This window comes from Akebia trifoliata, chromosome 3 (genome assembly GCF_017979445.1).
Source record: "Akebia trifoliata isolate Shusen 1 chromosome 3, ASM1797944v1, whole genome shotgun sequence".
Classification (NCBI taxonomy): Eukaryota; Viridiplantae; Streptophyta; class Magnoliopsida; order Ranunculales; family Lardizabalaceae; genus Akebia; species Akebia trifoliata.
This window is the reverse complement of record NC_141377.1, coordinates 53,700,258-53,726,241: the sequence shown is the minus strand read 5'-3', so window position 1 is coordinate 53,726,241 and position 25,984 is coordinate 53,700,258. Positions and strand designations below refer to the sequence as shown.

At 35.0% G+C, this 25,984-nt stretch overlaps 2 protein-coding genes, 1 long non-coding RNA gene and 1 pseudogene across 10 annotated transcripts; 3 read left to right on the top strand and 1 right to left on the bottom strand.

Annotated features, from left to right (window-relative positions):
• The first annotated feature begins 221 nt into the window (after positions 1–221).
• Positions 222–11,231, top strand: LOC147407975 (phosphatidylinositol 4-phosphate 5-kinase 10-like). Of its 4 annotated transcripts, XM_086436782.1 has the most exons (8): positions 223–448; positions 2,498–2,665; positions 3,459–3,618; positions 7,523–7,633; positions 8,446–8,633; positions 9,599–9,690; positions 9,907–10,012; positions 10,743–11,230. In XM_086436782.1, exons 2-8 carry the CDS (start codon positions 2,517–2,519, stop codon positions 11,038–11,040), a joined length of 1,104 nt encoding a protein of 367 aa, XP_086292908.1. In that variant the 5' UTR covers positions 223–448; positions 2,498–2,516; the 3' UTR covers positions 11,041–11,230. The 4 variants fall into 4 exon arrangements, with proteins under 4 accessions (XP_086292909.1, XP_086292908.1, XP_086292910.1 ...); XM_086436783.1 differs by lacking the exon at positions 7,523–7,633 and having other exon boundaries at positions 222–448; positions 10,743–11,231; XM_086436784.1 differs by lacking the exon at positions 2,498–2,665 and having other exon boundaries at positions 10,743–11,229.
• A 2,703-nt stretch (positions 11,232–13,934) lies between these two features.
• On the bottom strand, positions 13,935–21,601 carry LOC147407974 (ABC transporter C family member 10-like). Of its 4 annotated transcripts, XM_086436781.1 has the most exons (11): positions 19,544–21,601; positions 18,211–18,531; positions 18,046–18,132; positions 16,962–17,549; positions 16,713–16,877; positions 16,226–16,520; positions 15,821–16,035; positions 15,423–15,728; positions 14,890–14,953; positions 14,581–14,820; positions 13,935–14,191 (listed from the first exon to the last, which is right to left on the bottom strand). In XM_086436781.1, the coding sequence occupies exons 1-11, from the start codon at positions 21,599–21,601 to the stop codon at positions 14,079–14,081; spliced, it is 4,452 nt and encodes a 1,483-aa protein (XP_086292907.1). In that variant the 3' UTR covers positions 13,935–14,078. The 4 variants fall into 4 exon arrangements, with proteins under 4 accessions (XP_086292907.1, XP_086292906.1, XP_086292905.1 ...); XM_086436780.1 differs by having other exon boundaries at positions 18,046–18,531; XM_086436779.1 differs by having other exon boundaries at positions 16,713–17,549.
• LOC147407973 (uncharacterized) lies at positions 17,143–21,633 on the top strand. 2 transcript variants are annotated; one of them, XR_015176937.1, is made up of 3 exons: positions 17,143–17,281; positions 17,396–20,344; positions 20,443–21,633. It is a non-coding gene; the product is annotated as an uncharacterized LOC147407973 (long non-coding RNA). The 2 variants fall into 2 exon arrangements; XR_015176936.1 differs by lacking the exon at positions 17,143–17,281 and having other exon boundaries at positions 17,396–17,510; positions 18,066–20,344.
• Positions 21,634–22,535: 902 nt separating this feature from the next.
• LOC147407972 (U2 spliceosomal RNA) lies at positions 22,536–22,746 on the top strand (annotated as a pseudogene).
• The last annotated feature ends 3,238 nt before the right edge of the window (positions 22,747–25,984 follow it).

Below are 25,984 nucleotides of genomic sequence, written 5' to 3'. Positions count from 1 at the left end.
GTAATAAGTAAAAGTTGGATGCCAATAGTAGCTCTAAAAAAAGCATTTTCAAACTGTTTTATTGGATGAAAATAGATGGAAGGGGTCCAAGAATATCTTTTGATAATTGAAGAGTGGTAAGTGCAATTGTTAGAACACTAGAAGGGTCAACATGGAATTACACCAAATCACAAGGGGTCAATGTGTAATTTAGCCTTTTATTTCAAGAAGACAAACCGTGTTGGTTATTCCAACAGAAGCCGAAGACCGGGAATTTGTTGGTCTCTCTCTTCCCTTAGAAAATTCCCAACTAATTTTGGCGCCAAAAATTCGTGGTACAGTGAAAACAGCCCTTTTAGGCTTTTATTCATCTCTAATCCAAAAACTGCAAGAAAAAAAGAAAAAGAAATCCAATTTGATTATCTTTTAGGAGCTCGAGAATCTCTCAATTTCAAGGAGAATTGAACGGGTATGTAATAAATATCAATTTTTGATCTTTAATGGGTTCTTTCCGTTTACACCATTTTTTTTCCAACTCTGAGATGATTTATAGCCGCTTTAAATTTAAAGTTTAGATCTTTTATTACCCATTTGATAGAGCTGTAAAGTTGCTTTGATGTTTCTGAAAGATCTCTGATTCATACCCAAGTGGGATTTTCTCAGAATTGCAGAATTTTGTAGCTTTTCTTTCTTTTAATTTTTTCTTATTTTAGAATTTGTATCGGTTGATTTGTTGGTGAATTAATTTAATGTGATAGTAATTACCCATCTCAGAATTATCCTATTTGAGAATGATTTTTTTTTTTTTTTTTTAATTGAGACAAAGCAGAGGAAACACAGGATGATTTTTTGGGAATTTTTTGAAAACCAATATTAATATGAAGAAACTTATAACAGTTTCAAAAGCAATTTTTGGTTGCAAATGGCCATTCAAACAGACCCTAAGAATCTTTTAAGCATGATTCAACACATTCTCTCTCTCCTCTCTCTCTCTCTCTCTCTCTCTCTCTTTTTAATGTAGTTTCCTCTTTTATTTATTTTTTATTATTATTTCATACCTTGTATTTATTAGTGTGGGTTAGGGGACCTACATACAATCTTTTTTAGCAACAAAGGGAAATGTATTTGATTCTTGAGGGGTTTATGATTACTAGATAAATATAAGACCAAGCTAAAGCGCTACTGAATTATCGACTATTGACGAATGATACTACTACATAAATAGCGATGAAGCGTTTGTTAGGGAAGAGAAAGCAAATTCAAATGGATCACTTATGCAGGATTTTAGCTATTTGATAATATGTTTGTTAGAGAAATCAGTGATGATACTTTTATTGGGAAGAGTAGTTTGGCTTGATCTAAGCTAAGAGAAAGAGCCTAATTTGGTACTAAGTTCACTAGTGTTGGATCCCAATTTTCAGGTTTTTTAGCATATTAGGTGACTATGGGAATGGCTGTCCATCTCTAATTCTCAATGGGTGTTGTTTAGATTATGAGGAATAACTAAGAAAAACAAAAAAAAAAAATCTTCTTTAGAATTCCTCACTCTAAAGAATCTTCATAGAGTATACTAAATAAATAAATAATAGAAGAACAATGATTTTCTGACACCCCCTCTAACGTACACCCTCCTACGCCCCCATCAAAGAACTGTAGATCATTTGCCTCGGGATACACAGTATCCTAAATCTTTTTCTTGTGTATCCCGAGGCTAATGATCTACGGTTCTGTGATGGGGGCATATGTCAGAGGGTGGCGTCAGATTATCAGGACTCATAATAGAAATATCTGAGTATCAGAATATTTAGCAATGTCTTGCATATTTTGGTTCTTTTAGGTTTTAGAAAGGAAAATTATAATATATAATTGATTCTCTTTCTAAATTTCTATCTGGATTACCCTTATTTCAATCTGGATTGAGAAACTTTATTTATTTTTTTGGTAACTTTGCAGCTCAAGTGTTTTATGTTAATGGCAGTGCTTTTACTCTACTTTTCTATTTGATACAGAAAAATGAGCTTGTTTTCATATTTCCTTTTTTTTTTTCTCTCTACAAAGTTGCTCTTAAAGATCTCATATTCAGTTCTGTTGGCTATGATTTGTAGAATGTGCCCAAATTCCTTTACCTCAACATGACTTTATATCTGTTAATGGGAACATAAATACCTCATGGGGCTCTTTAGTAAACCAAAAGGGACTGTACACCAAGGCATTGTTTTGGAAAATATGATATTTTGGGAAGAAAAGGAGATGGTTACGGTTTAGGCAACCAAAAGTGAGAGTTCGTTTTGGATTGGAAAACCTATGATTATATAAATAAGGGCTGTAATCATTCTCATATATAGTGAAACTTTCACAACTATTATTTGTGGACGTAGGCACAGCCGAACCATGCAAATATTGTGTTTTCTTGGTTTCTTTTTTGTTTTATTGCACACATCGCTAGACCTAGGGATCCGTGCTCACACTTGATGTATGATCTCCTTGTTATAATAAGTATCTATTGGATCCCATGTAGGCATTTTTCAAGACAGTATATGGCCCTACCAAAAAGAGAACTTTCGGATCTCGACTTCAGATCTACTAAAAGTACATGGATAAGGTTTCCAAAGAACGTTGCCCGACATCTTCCCCCTAGCACAATTACAGAATTTGAATGGAAAGATTACTGTCCATTGGTTTTCAGGTTCTTTCTTATTTTTCTATTTTGATGTCTTTATCAAGTAAATAATGTATTTATTTGAATTCTGACTTGGATTAATTTCTTAATATTATTGCTGTTGGAGTGTCCAAAGAAAAACATTAATGTTCAGGTTCATGAGCACCATATTAAAGGTCTAATAGAGATGAAATATTGTATGCAATACAATGATGTGCATGAGATGCACCATATCAATGTTATGGAGTATCTCATCACATATATTGAAGATATAGATTTGCATCAATTAGGATCAATTAGGTAATATTAGAATATTGGATTGATTGATTATCTTTCCATATTGGTGGATGTTTTCATCCTATATAAAATCAATGGAAAAATATAATATTCATCCAAGAATTCTCAATAAATCATTTCTTCTACAAGGTTGCCCCATCAGAACCCACCTAACCTGATCAACTGTTAAACAATCCGCCCTTTTGGGGTTAGGATTGACATTTGATCCATGATTTGTGTTTGGGTTGGCTCAACTGCATTCCAGCTTAGATTTGTTTCAATTCCACATGAACCGAGTTGAAATCCAATCTGACCCACTCATCATAAGCCTTGTTTCTGTCATAATTGCACAAAAAATATCCCCAAATGTCTCTATTTATAGGATCAATTTACTCCGTTACATGCTTAGCTTACCCCCACTAACCTATATTTTACTACCATTAATAAAACAACACTTTTTTTGGACTTGCACGGCTACTTACTTGTATGAATGTCCACCTTTCGAAATCTTTTAAGCTAATCTGTCCACTAACAAATTTTCCAGGCATTTTCAAGAGCTTGAGAATATTGATTATTGTGATTACATGCTTTCCATTTGTGGCTTTGAGACCCTAAGGGAGGTTTCATCGCAGGGAAGGGGGGGGTGCCTACGTTGTCATGACGGTCGGTTCATTATGAAGATCATTCGCAAATCTGAAATGAAGGTACTGAATCCATTTTTATGGTATTCATTAGTTTTGAATTGGAACATCACAAGTCATACATACTTGTTGTTTTTATTGGATGTAGGATTTTTTTGGGCTTTGGAGAGGAAATGATAATTAGCATTCCTTACTTGATGATAAATCCAAATAGAATTGAGATATAGCTGAATATGAAATAATTTAAAATTTGGGTGAGAATCAAAACTAAAGAAGTGATCCCAAAATTTGTTGGAATCAAGGAGTGGATATTTAGAAGTAGAAGAAGAGAACTAGAGTGTCTAGAATATTCAAAACCAGGACTGCATTTAGAATATTATTTAAATTCAAAAAATCTACAAATGTTTTGAAAATTACCATCTTTCATTAGTTAAATTTTATTCTCATTTATTAAGGGATTTTTTTTTTATCTTGGTTTTTTGGTTTTTATTTATTTATTTATTTTATTGAAGAGACTTGGGGGTTAAAGGTTCAATCAATATTTTCAGACATTGAGGTATGAGATGAGATACTCGGCTGGCTAATGACCTGAAGAGTAAGCCTAACATGCATGGAATTTTTTTTCAATAATATAATATACAAATAATTCATTGGAGAATTAGGGTAGTCATCACATACTTCCAAATCTCAAATTTCAAATCCATGTAACCAAATTTCAAGTTTTAATCCCCTACATTAGTAATAATATAAAATAATACTACTTTATAATTTTGAAAAGAAAGAAACATTTTACATTTGAATAGTTGAAAGTTTTTGCAATAACTAATTAGTTTATATTATTGCAAAAATAAATATCGTTTTCCAATAACTTCCTCTGCATAATACAAAATACTACAAAAGTTTATTTATGAATCAAATCAATCCAATAACTTTCTATGTATATATTACCATGCTCCATTTATGTTGCATTCCAATGGGCGATGACAATAAAGAAATAGAAGAAGAGAAAGAAAGGAAACATAAATCATGGTTATTATATCATTTAAAAAAATAAAATAATAGGTAACTTAGCTTGTTTTATGTTTCTTCTTTTGGATCTCAAGGGCGTTTTTAGTGAGTATTTTCAGAAGGCGTTCCTCGAGGTGTAAGCCTTACATGCCTTTGAAACACCAATTTGAACCACGAGACTCAAACTACACCAATAAGAGTATTGGCTATGCCATCTGTTTTTCCAGTGCAATGTTGGATCATCAGCTTGTTACTAGAATCATGGTTTGACTATGGTGGAGCACCGTAGGATAAGGCTTTGAGGTTGATAGGACTCTAACAGATGGTGTCAAATTGTTGATGTTGAAAACTTGCACCAACGACTCCTCTAGTTCTTAGCCAACTTTGACCTTAGATAAGATTAATTTCTCGTGTTTCTTGAACAGACTATTGAATTACTTGCAAAGACACTTCTCCCCATATGCTAGAGGGAGGAAAATTCATAGTGGTAGTGTGTTAAGCATATAGTTGTTCCTTGTTTTATTTCAGCTGCTTGAATCGGAAAACGGAAACAAAGAGATAAATCAATCAATCCACTGCTTCCACCCCCCACTACGGCTTGAACTGAGTACCACTTTCAAATTGAGTAAAGGTGTTCTTAAGTTTCATTCCGTTTGATGCTCAAGTTAAAGATTTGAAATTTTAATTAAGCTTAATAGTCTAACTTCAAATAGCTTACATTGAATGTTTTACCATTGAGATCATTCCAGTTCTTGTAGATCTTCCTAGGTCCATTTTAGGCCTAGGAGTCTCACATGAGGCTTGTCACCCTCATCAATCCGTTTTTCACGAGGTTTTGTTGAGTTAGAGATCCCCAATGACTCTTGGCATTTGAAAATTTTGTGCCTAGATTCCATCTAGCATTGGAGATCACTTTAGATTCCCTAAATAACATTTATCTTATCCTCGGTGAGGAATTTTTCCTTTTGTTCCAAGCTTTAGCTTCCATCTAGAGTCATCAAGCCAGGAAGTTTTTGTTTATAGATGTATATGTGCTAGTTAATTGCTGATAAGTCAACATTCCAATTTCTTTTGAGATTTTCTTGGTAACAGACTTCTACTCGAACCTAATCAGAAATTTGCTACTATTATATTAAGATAATACATGTACTATTTAGAATAAATTTTGGGTATGTGGATATGTGGATTTCAATTAGGATCTCCTCACACTACTTAAAATTTGGAGTTACCACCATTCATTTATTTTAGGGTGTGAATGGTCACCCGAAAACCAATTTTTTTAATTTGGAAGTCATTTTTAAAGGAAAGTGACTCCAATGGTCCGACCGCTGAGATTCGGGTAAGGGGACTCAAAGATTCTATAAAATAAAAAAAAGGAATGTTAGAAGAAGAAAGAGAGATAAATGCAAACTTAAATTTAAATGTCCTAAACCCACCTTGGAAGCTTATTCTTGTCTTTTGTTATTTCTTGAGTTCTTCAATGAATTTTGGATCTTGATTTTAAGTGTATGGATAGTTGAAAGTTGAGGAGATTTTTGTGTAGGGATATAAGGTTGAGAGAGATTTTTTTTAGGAAAGAAAGTTGAGTAGAGAAATGAGAAGAGTTTTAGGTTGAGGGGGGCTTGTGAGCATGAGTTGTGTTATGGGAGAGGTTTTTTTTTTTTTTTTATATAAAGTTTGAGAATGATTTTTAGGGGGTTAAGTGGTCCAACCCTAAAAATATATGGAAAGGACATGAGGTTTGTGTTATATTTTTTTGGAGTTTTCCAATTTTATGAGGGTAGGGAAGGAATTTATCTAGGGTTTTTGGGAGGGTTAATGAGGGAGTGACATGTGTTAATTTGATGGAATGTATGTATGAAAGCATGAGATGATGCTGGGAATGTTTAGATGAAAACATGGGAGACATGGAATGAGTGAAGCATGTTAGGTTATTTGATAGAAAATTCAAAAATATGGAATTATTGGACATAGAATGAGTGGAGAATATTTCAGAACATGTGTTTATAGAATCCAATGGAGTGGGATTGGGCTTAGGTAGGTTTGAATTGGATTCAGGCTTAGACTTGGATTGGTTCTGAGATGAATTAGATTTATAATGGATTGGATTTAGAATTGGATTGAACATAAAGTTGGATTAGGATTTGGAGTTGGATTGGGTTTGGATTTTAATAGGATTTGGGCTAGCAATTGGTTAGGGATTTGTTTTGGTTAGAGACTAGAGTGGACTTTGAGTTGGATTAGAGGGTGGATGGACTTGGAAATGAAAAAACTTGACATGTGGCAATTATTTTGGACTCATTGGCCAAATAATGGCCCTTAGGCATTTATTACTTAGAACAAAAAAATTGAATTTTCACATACTCGGGCCCTTTGACAATTTTTAGCTTAAAATGCAATTTTGTGGATCCTTTTCTAGGCAGGCCGGTGCCAATTGGGGTGTCTACACCACAAAAACACCATAAAGAAATGTGTTGAAGACATAGTTTTTAATTTTGGTATATTTCCACGAAATATTTTCATTTTCGCAAAATTAGCCATGAGAGTTAACCAATAACTTCCTTTTTTGTATATATTTCATGGAATCACTATTCATTTTGCAGAATATTTTGATGAACAATAAATTTTGACCGCAATAATCATTTCTCATGTATGAGAATTTAAGATTTTGTTCTTACTACTTAAGTATTTGATATGTGTATGATACCCATTTTGAAGTATCCGGTGATAGATCGTCCATTGACTAAAAAAAAATATTCTAAAATTTCTTGGTTTTTCATGATCCGTAAATTCGTTTAACTTTCACTCTCCCCAGTCTAATCCCAATTAAAGTTGTATTCCTCTAACAAATTTTTGTTTGCCTTTTAGTGTTGATAAATTTGATTAGCATAGAGCTTTTGTGCGCTACCTTCTATGTGGGTCACGTGTTATGTGCTTTTTTGTGTATACTATCATGTAGGTACTCTTGGATATGCTCCCAAATTACTATGACCACGTTCAAACATATGGGAGCACATTGTTAACCAAGTTTTATGGACTTCATGTTGTGAGACCAAATGGAGGTTACAAGGTAGAATAACTTTTAAATACATACAGATTTATTTATTTTTCAAGATTTTTGATAGAAAATAATATTGTGTGGCACATTAGATTACATACAATAAAGCCTTCCACCTTATGCAGCATGGCCTTAAAAGTGATTTTCTTTGAGAAGTGAGCCTGGCTTCCATCTTAACCAAGTATGTTTGTTAACACCATAAATGTGAGTGATGAGTGTTTGTGGGGGGTGCCAAGGTGGACTATGTCAAACGCCTTGGGGAGGCGGACCATCATCATCAAGTGTCATTGAAGGTGCCATGTGGCACTAGTGGGGTGTCAACGGTGAGAGCTTCGTACATGTATCATCCTACTTTTTGCACCATCTGCATTTTTTAAGTACTTTTTCCAGATTGAAAATACCTTTAACCCCTAGCACAAAGTTTGTCGTACAAAATTGGAGGATTAGGAAAGAAAGCCCAAGGTGAATCATCCTCTCTAAATAATACCCTTGAAATGCAGATTATTGATTTTTATTTCTTCTTCTATTTATTAGTTGGTTATTAAATGAAGCTCGATTTTATTGTTATTTGAACATATTTTCATCTATTCTCCCCATTGTTATGTCTTCAACACATGTTATGTGCTTATTTGTGTGTACTTCCAATTTTAAGTGTAAATGTCACATCCGGATCATATCGGTATTATTCTATTGTCCTAATCAGATAAAATTGGTACAAATGGTCTTATGTGAGTGAAATCAAATTGTAAATTGGCTCATTGTTCTCTCCCTCTTTTCCCCTCACGACTCCAGCAGATTGGCTCAGTGATTTTTCTCATGGACAGGTGTACTATGTTGTAATGGGGAATGTGCTTCGCTCAGATCTATATATCCATAAACGGTTTGATCTTAAAGGCTCTTCACAAGGGCGGTCCGTTGGCAGTGTGGCAGACAAAAAGAACAAAATGCTTAAGGATCTGGATCTTGATATATCCTTCCACCTTGATCCATTAACCCGACACCATCTGTTAACGTAAGCTTGTTAATCTCTTATCCCTCGTTATGCACATTTTATGTAACAGAAATGAAAAAGAAGTTAAATTTGAATTTGAGTCAAATTAGAAGGTCAATCTAGCTTTAATTGTTTAGTGGGAAGATTTAGGTTTCTGTCTGAGAAAAAAAGCTGCTTTAATTGTGATATGCAAAATAAATGGTGGATTAAATTGAAGTTCGAAGGCAAATTGTGCTGTTTCATTGTAGTTGTGAGCTTTTAAATAGGAATTCTCGTCCCTGAGTGGGATGATTGGAATAAATTGAGCTTCTTGCCTCTGTAGTACATTCCAACACATGAAGGCGGTCAGATTTCACTTAGAAGATCTCTTAAGTCATCCACTTCGATGATCCTAAATTGAGCTTTTTGCTTCTTATGGTTGTTTTTATCCAATCACGTAGAGTTTTGGCCCAACTAATCTTCTAGGTGGATTTGTCCGAATGTTCTATCCTAACAACACTTCATGTACATCCATCTTTGTGGCATAGTTACAAAGTCCAGATTTGGTAATTATTTGGTGGGGGTTGAAATCGGTTAATTTGGGGAAGTTTTGTAAAAAGATTGGCAAAATTTCGGAGATTATACCAAATATGTTTTTAGATTTCTTACCAAAACCCATAATTTTCAACCTCTCTAAAACCCCTATCTTCTTCTTGATGTTTGAAGGTTGAAAAAAATAAAAAAATTTGAAGGTGAAGGGTATAAATGTTACCTTGTCACAATTAATTGAGGAATCGTCGATTAATTTGTCAGTTTGATCATCTAACCCCTAACAGGGAGAAATTTATAAATTTTTTGAAATATTCGGAGAATTTTGTGCCTATGCTTTGTGTCACAGTTTAGGAGGGTTATATCTTCCTTTCCTCCCACCCTGCCTATCTTCCATTGAATGGGTTTCAGATTATTGATCTTATTATTTTATTTTTATTTTTGGTTTTGGTTTACAGGAAAATTAAACATGATTGCAAATTTTTGGAAGCACAGGGCATTATGGATTACAGTCTTTTGCTAGGATTACATGTCAATGCTTCTTTTCGAGGTAGTTATTCCCACCAAAGTTCCCCTAACACTTGAGTGCCTTGTGAACTTCTATATATATATATATATTCTGTATGTAAATATGCTAGATGAATGATGTAATAAAACAATTGAAAATATCAATGTTCTATTTGTCTTTGATACAATTGAGTGCAATCTAAAGAAAATACTGTTTTAGTGGGTGATCCTAAATAAATGAGATTTGATATTGGTGCAGGACCAGCTGATGGCCGAAGTCTTACTAGCGGGAACTCTTTCCCTCCAGACTCCTCATGGAAAGTATTGGACCGTGAGTTAACTTTTGGCCGCCAACAGTCCAACGGGTAACTATTCTGTTCTTGTTTCAGTGCAAAAAAAAAATGGGCACTTTGTTATAAGCATATTGACCGGATTGCCCCAATGGGGTGTCTTGAAATATTTCAGTCCGTAGGCTTCATTTTGGAGAATTTCCATCCTCAGAACCCTCCCACATAGATTATGTATTGAAAAAATCCAAGATTTATGCACACATTCTACCACGTGCATGACAACCACAATGAGGTCCTGAGAAGAGAAGAGTGGAAGAACTAGAGGCAAGAACACACAGGGTTTGTTGATGGATTTTATCACTCCTGATCACCAATTCACTATCTCAGAAGTATTGTTAGGCTCTCACGTTGTCCAATCATGGATTCTTGGCCTTTTTTCCCTCGCTTTTCTCTTTTTTATTTATTTTTTATTTTTTTTATTTTGAAAAAAAAGGCCTAGAAGCCATGCTTGAACATGGATGTCATATTTTTACGATAGTGAATCGGCTCCTCAAAGCTTGGGGACATAGTCACTAGATTTAGCAACAAACCCCGTCAACAAACTCTTTGTATTTTCCCCATACACCATAAAAGGGGTAGATGAAAATTATATATTGAAACATCCATGATCTGATTGTACATAATGAGAAAATCTTGTGGCAAACTGTATGGTACAAGTATTTGTAAGTAAACTCTACATGTATTGGCATCCTATAGTGTCATAATGTATTTTTTTTGTTAGCTCACCCATACACCTAAATTGCAGGCCTGATCTCAAACTTGGCGTGCAAACCCCGGCTCGTGCCATAAGGATCCCCAAAAATGAAATTGGAAGTCCATCATCACATATAAAAGTAGGGGCCAAGGAATGTTACAATGTGAAACTATATTTTGGAATAATAGATATTCTTCAGGGATACAATGTAATGAAGCGCATCGAGCACATGTACAAATCACTACAATTTGATTCTCGATCAATCTCAGCAGTAAATCCTAAGGTGTATTCGACCCGTTTTCAAGATTTTCTCCACAAAGTATTCCCAGCTGATGAACTGGATTTCTGAGCTTGATACACTCAACTACGATCCGTAAGTATGTCTATGTATATAACTTGAATAGTAGAAGTTATTTGTATCCATTGGAGGTGGGTTTGTAAGAATCTAAAGGCATCCCATGGAGAACTTTATCGTATACTGTCTACTCTTGTGTTCCTCCAATGAAATTAATAATAAAGAGAGGAATTAAACGTGAATCCATGATTACATTACGCAAGAGGCTAATTATTCATATTTTTAAATTTTTAGTTGTGAACTCGGAAACCTTAGATCAAATCACGAAAGCAATAATAAATAATAAAAGAAAATAACATAGAATATAACAAGATTTATTCTGGAGTGCCAATATTCATAGATAAGATGAGAGAAATTCACTATGTTTGAAAACAAAATAATAACAAAAAATCTTCTGTGTTTTTTTTCGAAGTTAAATGATATTTTGGAATCCTACATTGATGTCACATTCCAACAAGTACTTTCTTGGTGATCGGTAACCAACTGGATGTAAGACATCTATCACAACATTAGTGCTCTCAAGTTTCCCCTCATCGTCAAAGTTAGTAGAAGGTGAGTTCAACAGGATTTGAACCTAGGTCATGAGATCAACTTTCTTTGAGCCTTTGCTACTTAGCTAAGTGGCACCTTCTATGGAGAACTTCATATAAGGAATCACATTAGAAAAGCATGTGTGAGAGTCCTTTAGTCCAACAAAAGTGCTCTCGTTCCAATTGTTATGGATTTGAAAATTAAAAAAATAAAATATTTATATATTTTATTGATATGAACCCATCGAGGGGATCAAACCTTCATACTTTGTTCCCCTTTATGGAGCAAGGCCCCCTCCTTTTTTTTTTTTATTATACCCAAATCCCTAAAACCTAATCTATAAAAATAAAAATAAATCTTTAAGAATCATAATCAAATACAACTCAATCCTATTAGATAGGTTATTACTTATTAAATCTAATAACTACTGGTCTATTTTTAATACTAAATAAGAATTTTACGTTCCACCACCATCAAAGAAACCTGGTCGTTGAGGTTGAAAATTGAAGATTCATGATAGGATTTTCAAATTTTTCGTTGATCACAACTCTTTGTCATCTTCAAATTGTCTATGAGTTCAATAGGATTCTTGAATAATTGCAAAACTAAAGGTGACCACTTCGTGGTGATCTTCTTCATGATAATCGTTTCAGGGAGTAATTTGATCATTAATTAAAGGTATAAAGTTTAAACCAAGAAAGTTTGTGATATAATTTGTTAAGAATTAAAAATGCAAAAAGTAGTATTATATTTTTCTTGATATAACCATAACCTACATCTATCTTGCCTCTTTGGGGAGACCGAAGTGTCTCCTAACAAGGGATTCCTTCGAAACATGTTCTCTTCTTTTTTCTTTTATCAAAGGAAAAAAAAAATCCTAAATCCCTAAACTCATATTTATATTCTACTTCTTATAGATAAGATTAGAAAAAAAATCAATAAAATTCTTTGTATTTAAAATTTAAAAAAAAAATCATAAAATTCTCCAAATTAGGAGTTAACCGATTACTTCGGCGAATTAATCGACAATTCCTTAATCATTAATGAATATGATAACATTTTTACCCTCACCTCCAAATTTTTTAGTTTTTTCGACATTCAAATATTAAGAAGAAGACAAGATTTACTGAGAGATTGAAGATGATAAGTTTTTGGTAAGAAATCCAATAAAATATTTTATATAATCTTTAAAAATTTATCCATTTTTTCATGAAAATTTTCCAAATTGAAACCCTATCGAAAAATTTCAGCAAATAGTTCGCGGCCCAAAAACTACTGCAAACCTTTTTGTATGGTACTAAGCAAGGTTTTAATCTTAATTTTTTTTAATAATACCCCTAATTTTATTTTTTGGTCCAACATAAATGGGTTATCTAACCAGGACGAGATGACCAGTCTAGTCAACTCGGTATATGGACGAGACGGAATTCCGAGTTTTAAAACCATTCGACCGAAGAGCGTCAACTACTCTCTGTCGCAGAATAAAAATGGCTTCAAAGCTTATGAAGAAGAAGAAACCCTTGTTTCCACTGTCCAGCTCAATGTCGCTGATTCATGTACAAGGTTTATCAAATTAAACTCGTCTTGATCTTCTTCGAGTATTTGGTGGTTGAGAATTGAGATTGTTAGGGTTTTTCAGATTGGTTTAATGTTTATTCGCTTCTAGGTTTTGTTCGTTTCTTGATAATAATTCAAAATGATCTATATGTTTTTTGATTGAATTAATGTTTTTTCCCTTCAAAATGGAAAATTTTCATGTCTTTGAATGGATTATGGAATGATGGTTAATTTTAGGATTTTTTCTGTGCTATTTGATTGTTGGAATCTTAGGGCTTTGAATTTTTTGTTATTTCTTTCTGTTAAAATCCTCATATTTTTGGGCTTAGACCCATAGCTCAGTTGGTTTGACTCATTGCAAAGCAACGTTTGAGGTCGTGGGTTCAACTCCAGCTTACCCATCCAAAAAAAAAAATCAATTTTTTTATATTGGTTTTCAGCTTTAGATTTATACCAAACCAAATATAGTTGGTGAACGAGTGGGATTTTGGTTGTGAATCGTTCTTCACAATGAGTCGTCCCAGTTCCGAAGTTAGTCGTTCGATATTTTGAAAATTTCGGATTGGTGAACTGGGTTTTTGTATTTTTTGATAAAAATAATTAATTTTTTAATAATTTAAATATTTGTTAAAAAATATTAGTATCATTTGAATGTAAGTATATATTGTTAACTAATTTTAAATCGAGTCGATTAGTTTGTCTCGTTCAAAACGAGATGACTTGGGCAAGTCAATTTGGTATCTTTGGTAGACAAGATGAGATGAAATATTGAGTTGTAAAACCATTCTTAGAGTCTGACATAGAAGAAGCATTGAGACTAGTTGTGCAGTTCTCACTGCATTATGGAAACAAAGTAAAGTGATGTTTTCAATACAACAAGATACATTACAATATAGAGAGAGATACACAATATTCTTTAGGCTCATACCTATAATCAGTTAGCATCACCGTGAACTTGCAGAGTGAATGTGAGACCAATATTCCTTGACTAGCTGCGAGAACAGTGAACCCTCTCTCTGAATCAACTTTGCTGGTTTGTCGTACTCCACCAGTACTCCTGAAAAAGGAGAAGTAAAAATTACTTGAGATTTCAAAGATTCTTCTCATTCTCCTGGCACGACTCACCAACAGATGAAAGAAATTAGACATTTTACGCAATAAGGTTAGATATCAAATTCAAAGACCATTCTAGAAAGGAACATGCTAAAGTGACTTCCTAGGATACTGCGTTCGACGCTGAGCTGACGAGGAGGTGTGCACAAAACCATAGATGATTTTCTTCGAGATATGAGTGAAAAGCATCTATGGCGGAGTGCACACTTCCCCGTCAGCTTAGTGTCGAATGCAGTGACCTAGTAAGTCACTTTAGCTTTTTTCCTTTGAAACATTGCAAAAAAACTTAGGTCATGCCAACCAAAAAAAAAACGATGTCAATGTTGAACCCACCATCACTAATGGAAAGCACCATCGTGCTGTCCATCACAGTCGGTATCCTGTGGGCCACTGTGATCACAGTGCAATCGGCAAATTCCGTCCTTATAGTTTTCTGGAGAATTGAGTCTGTTGCATTGTCAATTGATGCAGTCGCTTCATCAAGAACCAATATTCGGCTTCTCCTCAATAGAGCACGTCCCAGACAAAATAACTGCCGTTGTCCTATGCTCCAATTCGTTCCGTCTTCTACAACTGCAATGCAAGTTGTTATTATTGAATTCTTGATCAAAACAAAAGCACCCCACATACTTCAAATCTTACCTGGTGAATCTAGACGCCCTTCTTTCTCTTGAATGACCTCTCCAAGCTGACATTTTTCAAGAACCTGAGGACATGCACACAGAATCCTATTAGCACTATGACTCCTTAATTCGGACTAAAAATACTAAAATTCTTATCTACTTCTTAAGTGATTACAAGATCAAGACTATAATTAGAGAAAAAAACCATTGTTATAAATTCACGTTGTTTTGGGAGTGATTCACCTTTTTGTAATTAATTAGATTATAAGTCATGAAAAATAGTAACTCAGGTGAGCTTCATTGCTTAATGACTTGGAGTTTGTGAGCATTGTGTATGAACGACGAGGGAAGTTCGTTCATCCCAAAACTTGATAGCTCTCCCTTTTCCATATAGGATAACTTGTGGGCTATTATGTTAAAGTCATCTCCTCTGTTCTAAAACGACGGGTATTACAAATAGTGTTGGAATCCACAAATGTGTTAAATTGGTAGTTTGGTAGTTATTGTAGGTCTTCCTAATATTAACAGCAATAACATATCATAGACTAATACCTCCCATATTTCCCGATCAGTATGTCGTGATAAAGGATCCAAATTATATCTCACAGTGCCACTAAAAAGAGTAGGGTCTTGAGGTATGATCCCGAAACGTGACCTCAGATCATGAAGCCCAATTGTGGAGATGTCAAGCTCATCTACTATGATCGTTCCCCCTGTTGGTTCTACCAGACGAAACAAGGCACTAATCAGAGTCGTCTTTCCGCTGCCCGTCCTCCCAACAATCCCAATCTTATGTCCTGCTTCAAATGTGCAACTGATCCCATGAAGAACAAGTGGAGTATCATGCCTATATCTTATCTGTCAGACATCAATTTCCTCAATGTACATTAGTCCTCGTGGATCATGAAACTTCAATTCATACAAAAAGTTTACACGGATAAAAAATTTACCTTTAAATCATGGATTTCCACTTTACCAAAAGCTGGCCAACTGGGAATGGGCCGTTTTCCTTCTATGATTTCTGGTGCTTCACTGGGTATGAGCACGTATTGGTTTACCCTTTCTACAGAAATGATGTAATTTGCTAGTGTACACTGGCTTTGAATACAGAAAGCAAGGGCCATATTTAGCGGAAGACCATACGAAAATGCCATTCCAATAAATCCTGCCACCAGAGTATTGGTAATAAAAGGATCAATTAGCCAACCTTGTTCTTGAGACGAGTTAGTTTATTATATTTGAATTTAGAATTGATATTTGATGCTTCTGTAGTGGTACTACAATTTGACCATCTATGTAATTAAGAACAATATAGGAAACCGTAGAAACTGAAAAAGAAGACAATATATGCTCACCAGAGCCCAAAGTTCCCGGCGGAAGCAAAACCATGGCAAGTGCGGAGGAAGTAAGGACAGTAGCACTTAGCATTTCTAAACGTTGACCTAGCCATTCATTTGCTGAAAAGTTGTGGAAGAATGGACTAGCATTTGTGTCGATGAAATCAAGATTCTTGGCAAAGAATCTGTCTTCCTCCTCAAAAGCTCTAATTGTCATGGCACCTGCCATGGATTCTGCTAGATGGTTTGCTACCAGAGACTTAGTTGTGCCATTGATCCGCATCAACTCTTTTGCAGAAGCAAAGTAGTAGCTCTGTCGGTTTTAAAGTAAATGTTGGCAGAGTTTTTTGTTGAGAAAAAAGTTTACCAGAATAGCATAGAAGTGTAGAATCTATACTTGATATATGTCATACTCTAGTAACATTACGTGGTCTAATACACCTAAATGTTGGTTCAAGTTTCCCTCTCATTAGGAAACTCTGTTAGTGTATTAACATTGTATTACCTGTAAGCATATTGCAAAGTAAACCATCGGTATGGCGACGAACAAGACTTGCCAGGTAACAAAAGACAGTACAAATAAATTGGCAAATGTATTGATGATTGATCCAACAGCTAGCATTAAGCCGATAGGGACATCAAGGTCGATGATACTCAAATCAGAAGATACCTGTTGAAGAAAGATAAAAATATGAGGCTCGAGAAGTTTTCTAACTGATAGTTTACAGCTAAATTTTAGTTTGGATACTCTTACCCGACTTAGTATCCTTCCCAAAGGTGTAGAGTCATAAAAAGCTATTGGCGCACGGAAAAGGGAGTTCAGTTGTTGAATAAACAAAGACTTCGATGATTGGATACCCATAGCAACTATAGAAAAAGATCTAAGCAGAAAAAATAATATTGAGATACATCCAATCACCAAGTACACTAAGATTAGTCGCAATTCGCTAATACGAGGGTTCTCAACAGTAGCAGCCATCCAAGAGATCTGTACTATCAACCCGGCCGCAAATATGAAGTGAGATAGACTTGCCGAGGTGAAGTACAATAAGCTCTTTTTCTGATTCAGATATTGTAAGTATGGCTTCAAACCAATATCTCCTGTTTGCCTTTCTTCTTGTTTAATAATTTGATCTTGTATTGGGGCTTTGAGTTGTTGCTCATTATAAATATTCTTAATCTCTTTAGTAGAGGTTTCACCTCCCACGGGAGAAGTAACCCCTGAAAGCCATGCAGAACCTGCGGTCTCTTTGTGTGCATTAACAAGGGCCTGAAATTCTTGACTGGAGACCAATAATCGATGGTAAGGAGCAGCATGTAGGATTACTCCACCTGACATCAACTACCAACAAAATAAAACACTTTTCAAAATGCTTGCTTAGAGTAACTGTATTACCTTCATTCATCTAAACAATATTGTGTGGCACCATCAATCACATTCTGTTCCCGATGTTATCATTTATACACTAGGTCTTTGATGAATTTAAGGACTTTTTTTTCCTTAAGGACTTTCTACTTAGATGGGATAATGTATATTCTATGTGTGTGAGGGCGGGTGGGCGTGGGTAGGTTTCTTCTTTTTAATAAAATAATTTTGACCCATGAGAAAATGTTTGCTGATTCAAGAGGTGCCCCATTGATTGGACATCACAGAGTTTATTAAGGTAAACTATACCCATTTACAATTTGTACAAGGATTCCTCCTAGTTCTTTCTGTTTCCCTGTAAGAAACAGAATATCAATTTTATTTTATTTTTTTTAATTTCAAGCAAAGATGTTGGAAACAATCAAAGAGATGAATGATGTAGAAAGTAGTAGGGTTTGAATTGCATACTAACCAAAACAGAATCAAATGCAGGAAGGAAATCAACTTGGTGGGTCACAAGTAAGACTGTTTTCCCTGAAAGAGCTCCCATTATATATTCCTGCCACAACCCAAGTAAGTTCTCATTAGGAGGCATTAACCATAGTGGCATAGATTGAATGAAGAGAACTGAGATTACATTAAATAGGCTTGTGGCTGTATGTGCATCAACTGCACTGAACGGATCATCCAATAGATATACATCTGCATCTTGGTACAATGCACGGGCGAGTTGAATACGCTGCTTTTGACCACCACTCAGATTAACTCCTCTTTCTCCTATTTCAGTGAGATCACCGAAAGGTAGCATTTCAAGGTCCTTAACTAATGAACACTTCTCAAGTGTTTCTTTGTATCTTTGCTTATTCATAGTGGACCCAAATAGAATATTCTCTTGTATACTTCCTGTTTGGATCCATGCTGTTTGAGAAACATACGCCATCTTTCCATAAACTTGAATCTGTACACGGGAATTGAGCTTAATTTGAATGTCATTTAGAACAATGGAATAACATAACTACGTCAAGACTAAATTTAAAATAGTATTTAAAGTATATTCAATTTTTAGATGCAATTATCACTGGAAAAGATTCTACCTATGGACAGGATCATTCCCATGGTATTATTTCAATCAATTTATGCTTCCTTTGCAAAGCTAGTGACGAATCTTCAAATCATTTGTTGCTTCATTGAAAATTTTCTCATGCTATTTGGTCCCATTTCATTTCGTTATTCAATCATCATGGGTGCTTTCTAACCTTATTTTTTAGCCCTTTTTAAATTTTGGCAGTCCATGGTTTTCGGGTGGAGAAAAAAGAGACTGTTACCCCTTCTTCCGTTTGTTGGGTTTTTTTTATAGATTGGAAACACTTGATTCAGGAAGTTATCACATCAGAGTGTAAGTGAGTTTTGTTTAAAGACATGTTATTTAGGTGGGAGTATGTTTGTCAGGAGTCTGCTTTGGTGGTAGCTGTAGTTTTCTCTCCTTACATCCCTACCCACTTTTTCTTCTCTATTTTGTTTGTTGCTTTTGATCTTGTTTTCTCTTTGGTAGGTCTGCTCGTCTGCTCAACCTCGTTGTATATTTCATTGCTTCTGTTCTTTGTAAATTCTTGTATTTATCAAAAAATATTTGATGTAGCTTATATATGCCAATGTGTATAATAACATGACCATAAGCATCAGAATATACTTTGAAGTGTAGATCAACTTGAGAAACACATTAAAAAAATGGACTTAATTGTTTATTTATTTATTCATCCTCATCCTCAAAAGATTTATTCCAAAGATTTGGGGCCGGCCAAACTAATCCTATTCATATCTTGCAAGAAATTTAATCTTATATTTTATTGCAGGAAATAGTAGAAGTTCAAATCTAAACGAAATCTTCCCGAAAAAAAATGCTGAAAATGAGTTTGTGACACTGCAAAATAAAGCAAAATATCCCCCACAAAATTAAAATGATAACTGACCATAGCATCGGTGTTTGGAACCTCCCCAAGTATTGCTGCTAAAAGGGTTGATTTACCTGAACCAACCTCTCCACAAATAGCTACCTTTTCACCTGGTTTTACCTCTAGATTTATATTTCTTAATGTGGGCTTTGATGGATTCTCTTCCCATGAAAGATTCCCCGACTTGATAAAAATGGCATGCTTGAGTTCCTTCAGCACGCACTTCTGCCTGACATTTCTGTTCTTTAGTTCGGGTGCCTCAAGAAATTTTTCAATCCGTGCTAATGCAACCTTTGCTTGAATGACAACTCCAATAACATCAGGTACTGATCTAACTGGATCTTGAAGAAGGCGTATAGTCGCTAGAAAGGTGAAAACATTACTAGCACGGAGTTCCACTCCGAGGAAGTAACATGACCCAAAAGTGGCTGCTGAGACCAATAGGGGTGATGTCCAGAAGAGGACGGTATTATAAGCTTTCTGAAGCTGAACTGCTGACAACCACTTATATTCTTCTTTCCGCAATCGTTTAATTACATTCTTGAAATGGTTCTCCCATGCATACAGCTTCAATACCTTCATGTTCACTAGAGCCTCTGAAGTCGCCTTTAGTCTTTCCCCTTGTGCCGCCATGAGCTTAGCTTGAAACTTATGTTGTAGTTTGGTCAGCGGAGTATTGCAGAGCACAATCAGTATTATTACGAGCAGTGCTGCAATTGTGGCAAGCCCCACGGAATGGAAGAGAATTACCAATGCAATACAGATTTGAAGGCTTGTTGTCCATGTCTGATGAAACCAATATGGGAATTCACCTATCCTGTAAGCATCTACTGTGACATAGTTCATTATCTCACCCGATGAATGCATCATCTTACCGATGTTTGAGAGCCTCAATTGCTTCTTATATATAACTGCAGAGAGCAAAGACCTTACTTGAAGACCGATTAATCTGCTTCGGAAGGACCATTGTCTATGGGACAAGGATTCTAAGCATTTTGCAAAGAATAGCGTTATGGCCAATGCATAGCCCTCGAATCTGAAAGCTTCGTTCCCTTCCGCAACCTCAATGAAGGCATTAAGAAGTAGTGGACCGGCAGATAAAGTGAGTACTTTAACAAATGCGAAGAACCCGGAAATCAAAATCTCTTTCCGTTGGCAGGAAACAATTGCCGATAAAATTGAAGGCGAGCTCGATGGGTTGGTTTGTTTTTCTCTGTTCAATTGCTCCAAAAATAACAAGTAGCATGTTTTTGCTCGATCTTCTTCACGTAAATGGGGAATATCTTCGTCTTGAAGGGTTTTTTCCTTCCCCTTCTTCATTAAGGGATTCAACCACCAAAACGACGTCTTACTGAGAAGTCCAGCTTTAGCGAACAGAGTCACATTGATACAAGAATCAGTTTTACTTAGTACGTTAGCTTCATTAGTTAATGGCATGTAGAGAGAGGTGTTATGGATAGTTTGAACAGTTTCTTGAGATATATGTCCCTTGTAATTGCTTAACAGAAATAGAATTGCTCCTGGAAATGATAAAACATCTAAAACAATCTCAATAGATGCTTGTTTTCTTGAAATGATGTTGAAAAGAGAGAAAATGCAGAGAATTCCTGCAAATAAGAAGGCAAATATCAACCAAAGCCTCAGAAAAGCTTTTGAGAGTTGTCTTCCACCAAGGCTAAGAGTTACACCCAGAGCCAACCATGTGAAGCCCTGAAATAACAATGGTAGCCACCAATGTAGAGGTGACATGGTCTGATTATTTCTCAATCTCTCTTCTAGTACCCAAATACCCAAGCCAATATAAAGCAATCCCAAGCCACCATTGAAAATTGCAGAAAATATCTGTATACATGAAAAGCCATGGAAGGATGATGGAATTTGAATTGTTCTTGAAAAGTGTTTGTGAACGAAGACGATCGGGATCATGAGCAAGAGAAGGATATCGACAAAAATGACCAAGGCATGGTTGATACACGAAGAAGGGTATGTAATGAACGCAAATCCAGAGCCGCATGCATTTCCACCGTTAGATGAACAATCGGATTCACCACAGAACAGAGTCCACAGATCCTCCATTAAGCTTTGTTTGATCCTTGGTCTTTGAAACTCTGCATTGATTTACAAGTAAGGAAACAAAAATTAAGTGTGTTGAAACTCAGTGAGTTGTAGTATAACTAAAAACTTTATTGTTCATCGGATTGATGAACTAAAAAACTAAAAGTAAACCAAGTTGGGAATGAAGATTTTTTGTATTTGGATATATTTTGAAAAATGGGTAAGAATTACCAACCCAAAATTTATTTATTTATTTTTTAATTTATTAACTACATAAATTTGTTCTGAAGATGGGTTTCTCTCCTCCCAAAGAAGTAGTTTTGATTTATTAAATGGGTGAACTTGACAATCAACTTCAGTGAAAGTTCAAAAACTCGACAATAAACTACTGTACAAGTAGAAGTCCATTTTAATGTCGGAGGATCCTTTAAACTTCGAAGAACTCTCAAGTGGGTCTATAGAACTTGGTGCCTATGAGAGAAAGGAAGCTTGAACCTTACAAAAAGGACCCTTTAAACTTCATAGCACATTCAAAAGGTCCTAATAACTAGAGAGAGAGAGGATGCTTCAAACTTCAGAGAACACTCAAGAGGGTCTAAACAACTCAGTGCGTATGAGAGAGAGGAAGCTTGAAGCTTACAAAAATGACCCTTTAAACTTCAAAGCACTTTCAAAAGGTCCAACTCCAAATAACTGTGTGTGTGTGAGAGAGAGAGAGAGAGAGAGAGAGGGGTCCTTTGAACTTCATAGTGTGTGTGAGAGAAAAAGACGGGGTAGAAAAACTAAGCAACAATCACATGAAACCCGAAACCTCAATTTGTCTGACTTATGCCCACACCCTCAACTTTTTGGATCTTTTGATCTTGTTATAACTTATAACAATTATTTCATTCTATCAAATTGAAATCAATCTTAAAAATCTTATAACAAATAAAATAAAAACATAGTAGTTTTAATATCCTAACCTTTTTGCTATGATCAAGTATAGTATATGTTCTTAAATTCTTATCCGTTTAATAATTGATAAGTGGGCCATCAGCCCACATGATATTACATTAGTTTTTTTTCATTTTTTCTTGCAGGAGGGCCCGCCATAATAGCTGGTCATTGGGACCTTCAAGCGGCGCACATGCATTGCACTACTGCACAAACTTGATGGAACCCTTAACCAGTAAGGATTGGGAGTAGTGGCCCCCTTCCAAAGAGGGAGAGGTCTTGAGTTCAAGCCCTCTCTTTGACCATTCTTAGGCATTTATCCTGACTTACTTGTTATGTGTGGTTTGTGGGGTATTTCATCTATCTATACATTATATACACATAAAATATATTAGTTGGTCCACTTGTGCGGGTGAGCATGGTTAGGCCCTAATTTGTCTTCAATTTATCAAGTTGAAATTTGTTTGGGAGAATAATGGCAAAGACCAAACTTTTAAAATTATGTAAAAAAAAGTCCCCTCTTAAAAAGTATGGACGCTTTAGTACTTAACAAGGATTTTTAAAGTTAAAATACCAGAATTAACCTTTCAACGAGGTTTGAAGAAATGTGGCTTGAATGTCCATCGAATCAACTCCAAAAATGGTGAGAAATCAAATGAGTCAAATAAAATTAATTAATGTACGAATATTTAAAAATATTTATTTTTTCCTTCATAACTATCATATATTATCTAATAACTCGATCAAATTTTTACTAACTTGATGCATTTTTGAGCTTGCTCAAGTAAGTTGAATTGGCAAGTTGATTTCATCAAGTTTGGGGGCAAGTCACTACGAAATCCAATTGAATCAATTGCAATATACAAAAGTTGATTTTTTGAGTCAACTCAATTGGATTTGAAGATGACTTGACCCAACTCAGTTAAACCAACTTCTTGAGTCAACTTGGTCGAGTTACATAAAAAAATACACCAAGTTAGGTCAACATTTGACCGAATTATTTGGTCATTAATATTTTTATGAAAAATAAATATTTTCTTTATTAAAATTTATTTTTGAAATATTCATGTATTTAATATACTTTTATTTAACTCACCTGAGTCGATTTGCGAATTTATGAGTTGCTACGATTCCAAGTTGAGTTTTAAAACCTAGGAAGTCCATCAAATATTCATCAAAACATAGAGTGGGTAAGCCCTCAAACAAATAGTTTTTTTCAAACCTAGTTGAAAGTAGGGTAATTCCGGTGTTTTAACTTTAAAAAGTCCTTGTTAAACTAGCATTCGACAAAGTGAGTACTAAAGAGTCCGTATTTTTTAAGAGGGGACTTTTTGGTACATAATTTTCTTTGGGCTTTTGGGCTGGGACAGGGTAGATTAATGTGCCAATGGGATCAATAGACACTTGTAATTCTAGTGGGTTATGGCTCAAACAAGCTCAATCCAAACCCACCCATTGAAAGCCCTGGCTTTCACCAACCAATTACTAACCACTTAATCAATTGTTTAAATAAAATTTGAGAAGGATAGTATTTTTATTTTATTCCTATCATAGTTTATTTATGTACAAACTAGAATAAAGCAGGCAAAAATTTTATTTCTTTTTATATACTAATGTAATATTAGCCCAACCTATTATTATATATTTTTCCAACATGAAACACATAGTAAAAATATACATACTTTACCAGAATTTTGACTATAAATTATGAGAAAAACTAATAATTCGCAAAATTACTAACTTGATGCTCAAGTAAACATGTGTCGTGTAATATGTAGAAACGTCGTGCTTAGTTGAAAAGTTAAGAGGCTTAATCTGGTCCTATCAGGTCGATAATAATTACCATTTATATTCAAAATGCCAGTCTCCAAGTTATAACTTTTTCTCATTTTTGGAAGAGTTTCAATAGTTTATGACGGCAATTTAAATCTTTATATAGCTTTTCTCGATTTTTTTTTTTTTTTGTAGAGATCCGAAAGAAGTGTTCGTTGGGATATGCACATCTCTTTTTAATTCATTCATTTACCTAGTACATCTGATTTGTGGGGTATTACATGTACTGGGGGATTTGGGCAACGAGATATGGTGCTCTGAGAGCATAGTTTTTAAACTCGTCCGAGACCGAGACGTATCACCCAAGTTAACTCAGTATCAGAGCTGAACGAGACCAACTCACAAAGTCATTTTTTTGATCGAGTTTTATGTCTCACGTTATATTTTTTGAGTTATCTCACGAGACATCTCAAACGTATCGGAAAACTCATCCGAGACGACTCGGTATCGGAGCTGAACGAGACGAGACGCGATACAGAGTTTAAAAATCATGTCTGAGAGGCCACTTACCTCATCCCGTTAGTTCGACCTAAGGGTCAAGAACCCCGTCATTAACAATATATATATATATATATATATTAATAATAATAATTGAACATGTGGCGTCGTGGTTTTTAAACTCGTCCGAGACTGAGACGTATTGCCAAGTTAACTCGGTATCAGAGCTGAACGAGACTAACTCACAAAGTCATTTTTTGATCGAGATTTGTGAGTCACAGTGCAATTTATTGATTTGTCTCACGAGACGTCTCAAATGTATTGAAAAACTTGTCCGAGACGACTCGATATCAAAGCTGAACGAGACGAGACGAAATACTGAGTTTAAAAATCATGTGTGGCGTCACATTTCCATGAGCGATTAAAATTTTAAGACAAACCAAAATAAATAGTGCCATGGCATCTGAACAAAAAGGTTAATTTATTGTTAAATATAATTTTGAGAGAAAAATCATGAAATTTTGTATTATTTCTCATAAATAACTGATGATCTTATTAACATGGGCATTTTATGATTTAAGAAGACAAAATTTCTGATCTTCAAGTACATATTTAAATACAAAAATAGCCCCGAAGAACGTGAATCACATGGGAGCATCTTTGCACACATTGATGGGGGTAATTCGGTCTTTATAATTTTGATTGATACTATCGTAAAGCAACGTAATCCCAATTCCACTACGAAAAGCATCGTAATCCAAATTCCCACATTCCCCCATACTTTCCCATATGTCTGCCGCACAATCATAGAATATTCTGCGAATAATTGAAATTGTGGAACCCAAAAATCAAGATTTCCATTTTCCACTACACGTTTGTGCAAAAGAACGATGAGTGTCTCATGTTGTTATCATTGTCTTTAGAGTTTGGACCAATTTTTAGAAAACGCAACCCACGAGTAGCGGATCAAAAATATGTCTGATTTGATCTAATCACGGTCGAAACCTGGTTATTTGAATCATTTGAGTCGATTTACAAGTTTATGAGTTGATTTGTGCATATTCAAGTTGAGATTTAAAATCTAGGAGTACCTCAAATATTCATCAAGACATGTAGGGGTAAGTTCTCAAACAAATATTTTTTTTTTCAAACCTAATTGAAAGGAGGGTAATTCCGGTATTATAATTTCAAAATTTT

Coding starts and splice junctions, on each gene's coding strand:
- LOC147407974 (XM_086436778.1), bottom strand. CDS start 21,601: ATGGAGGATCTGTGGACTCTGTTCTGTGGTGAATCCGATTGTTCATCT. Junction 18,532..19,543: donor TTCCAAACACCGATGCTATG/GTCAGTTATCAT, acceptor TCCCGTGTACAG/ATTCAAGTTTATGGAAAGAT. Junction 15,729..15,820: donor TGGAAATCCATGATTTAAAG/GTAAATTTTTTA, acceptor GATGTCTGACAG/ATAAGATATAGGCATGATAC.
- LOC147407975 (XM_086436782.1), top strand. CDS start 2,517: ATGGCCCTACCAAAAAGAGAACTTTCGGATCTCGACTTCAGATCTACT. Junction 7,634..8,445: donor GACCAAATGGAGGTTACAAG/GTAGAATAACTT, acceptor TCTCATGGACAG/GTGTACTATGTTGTAATGGG. Junction 8,634..9,598: donor ACCCGACACCATCTGTTAAC/GTAAGCTTGTTA, acceptor TTTGGTTTACAG/GAAAATTAAACATGATTGCA.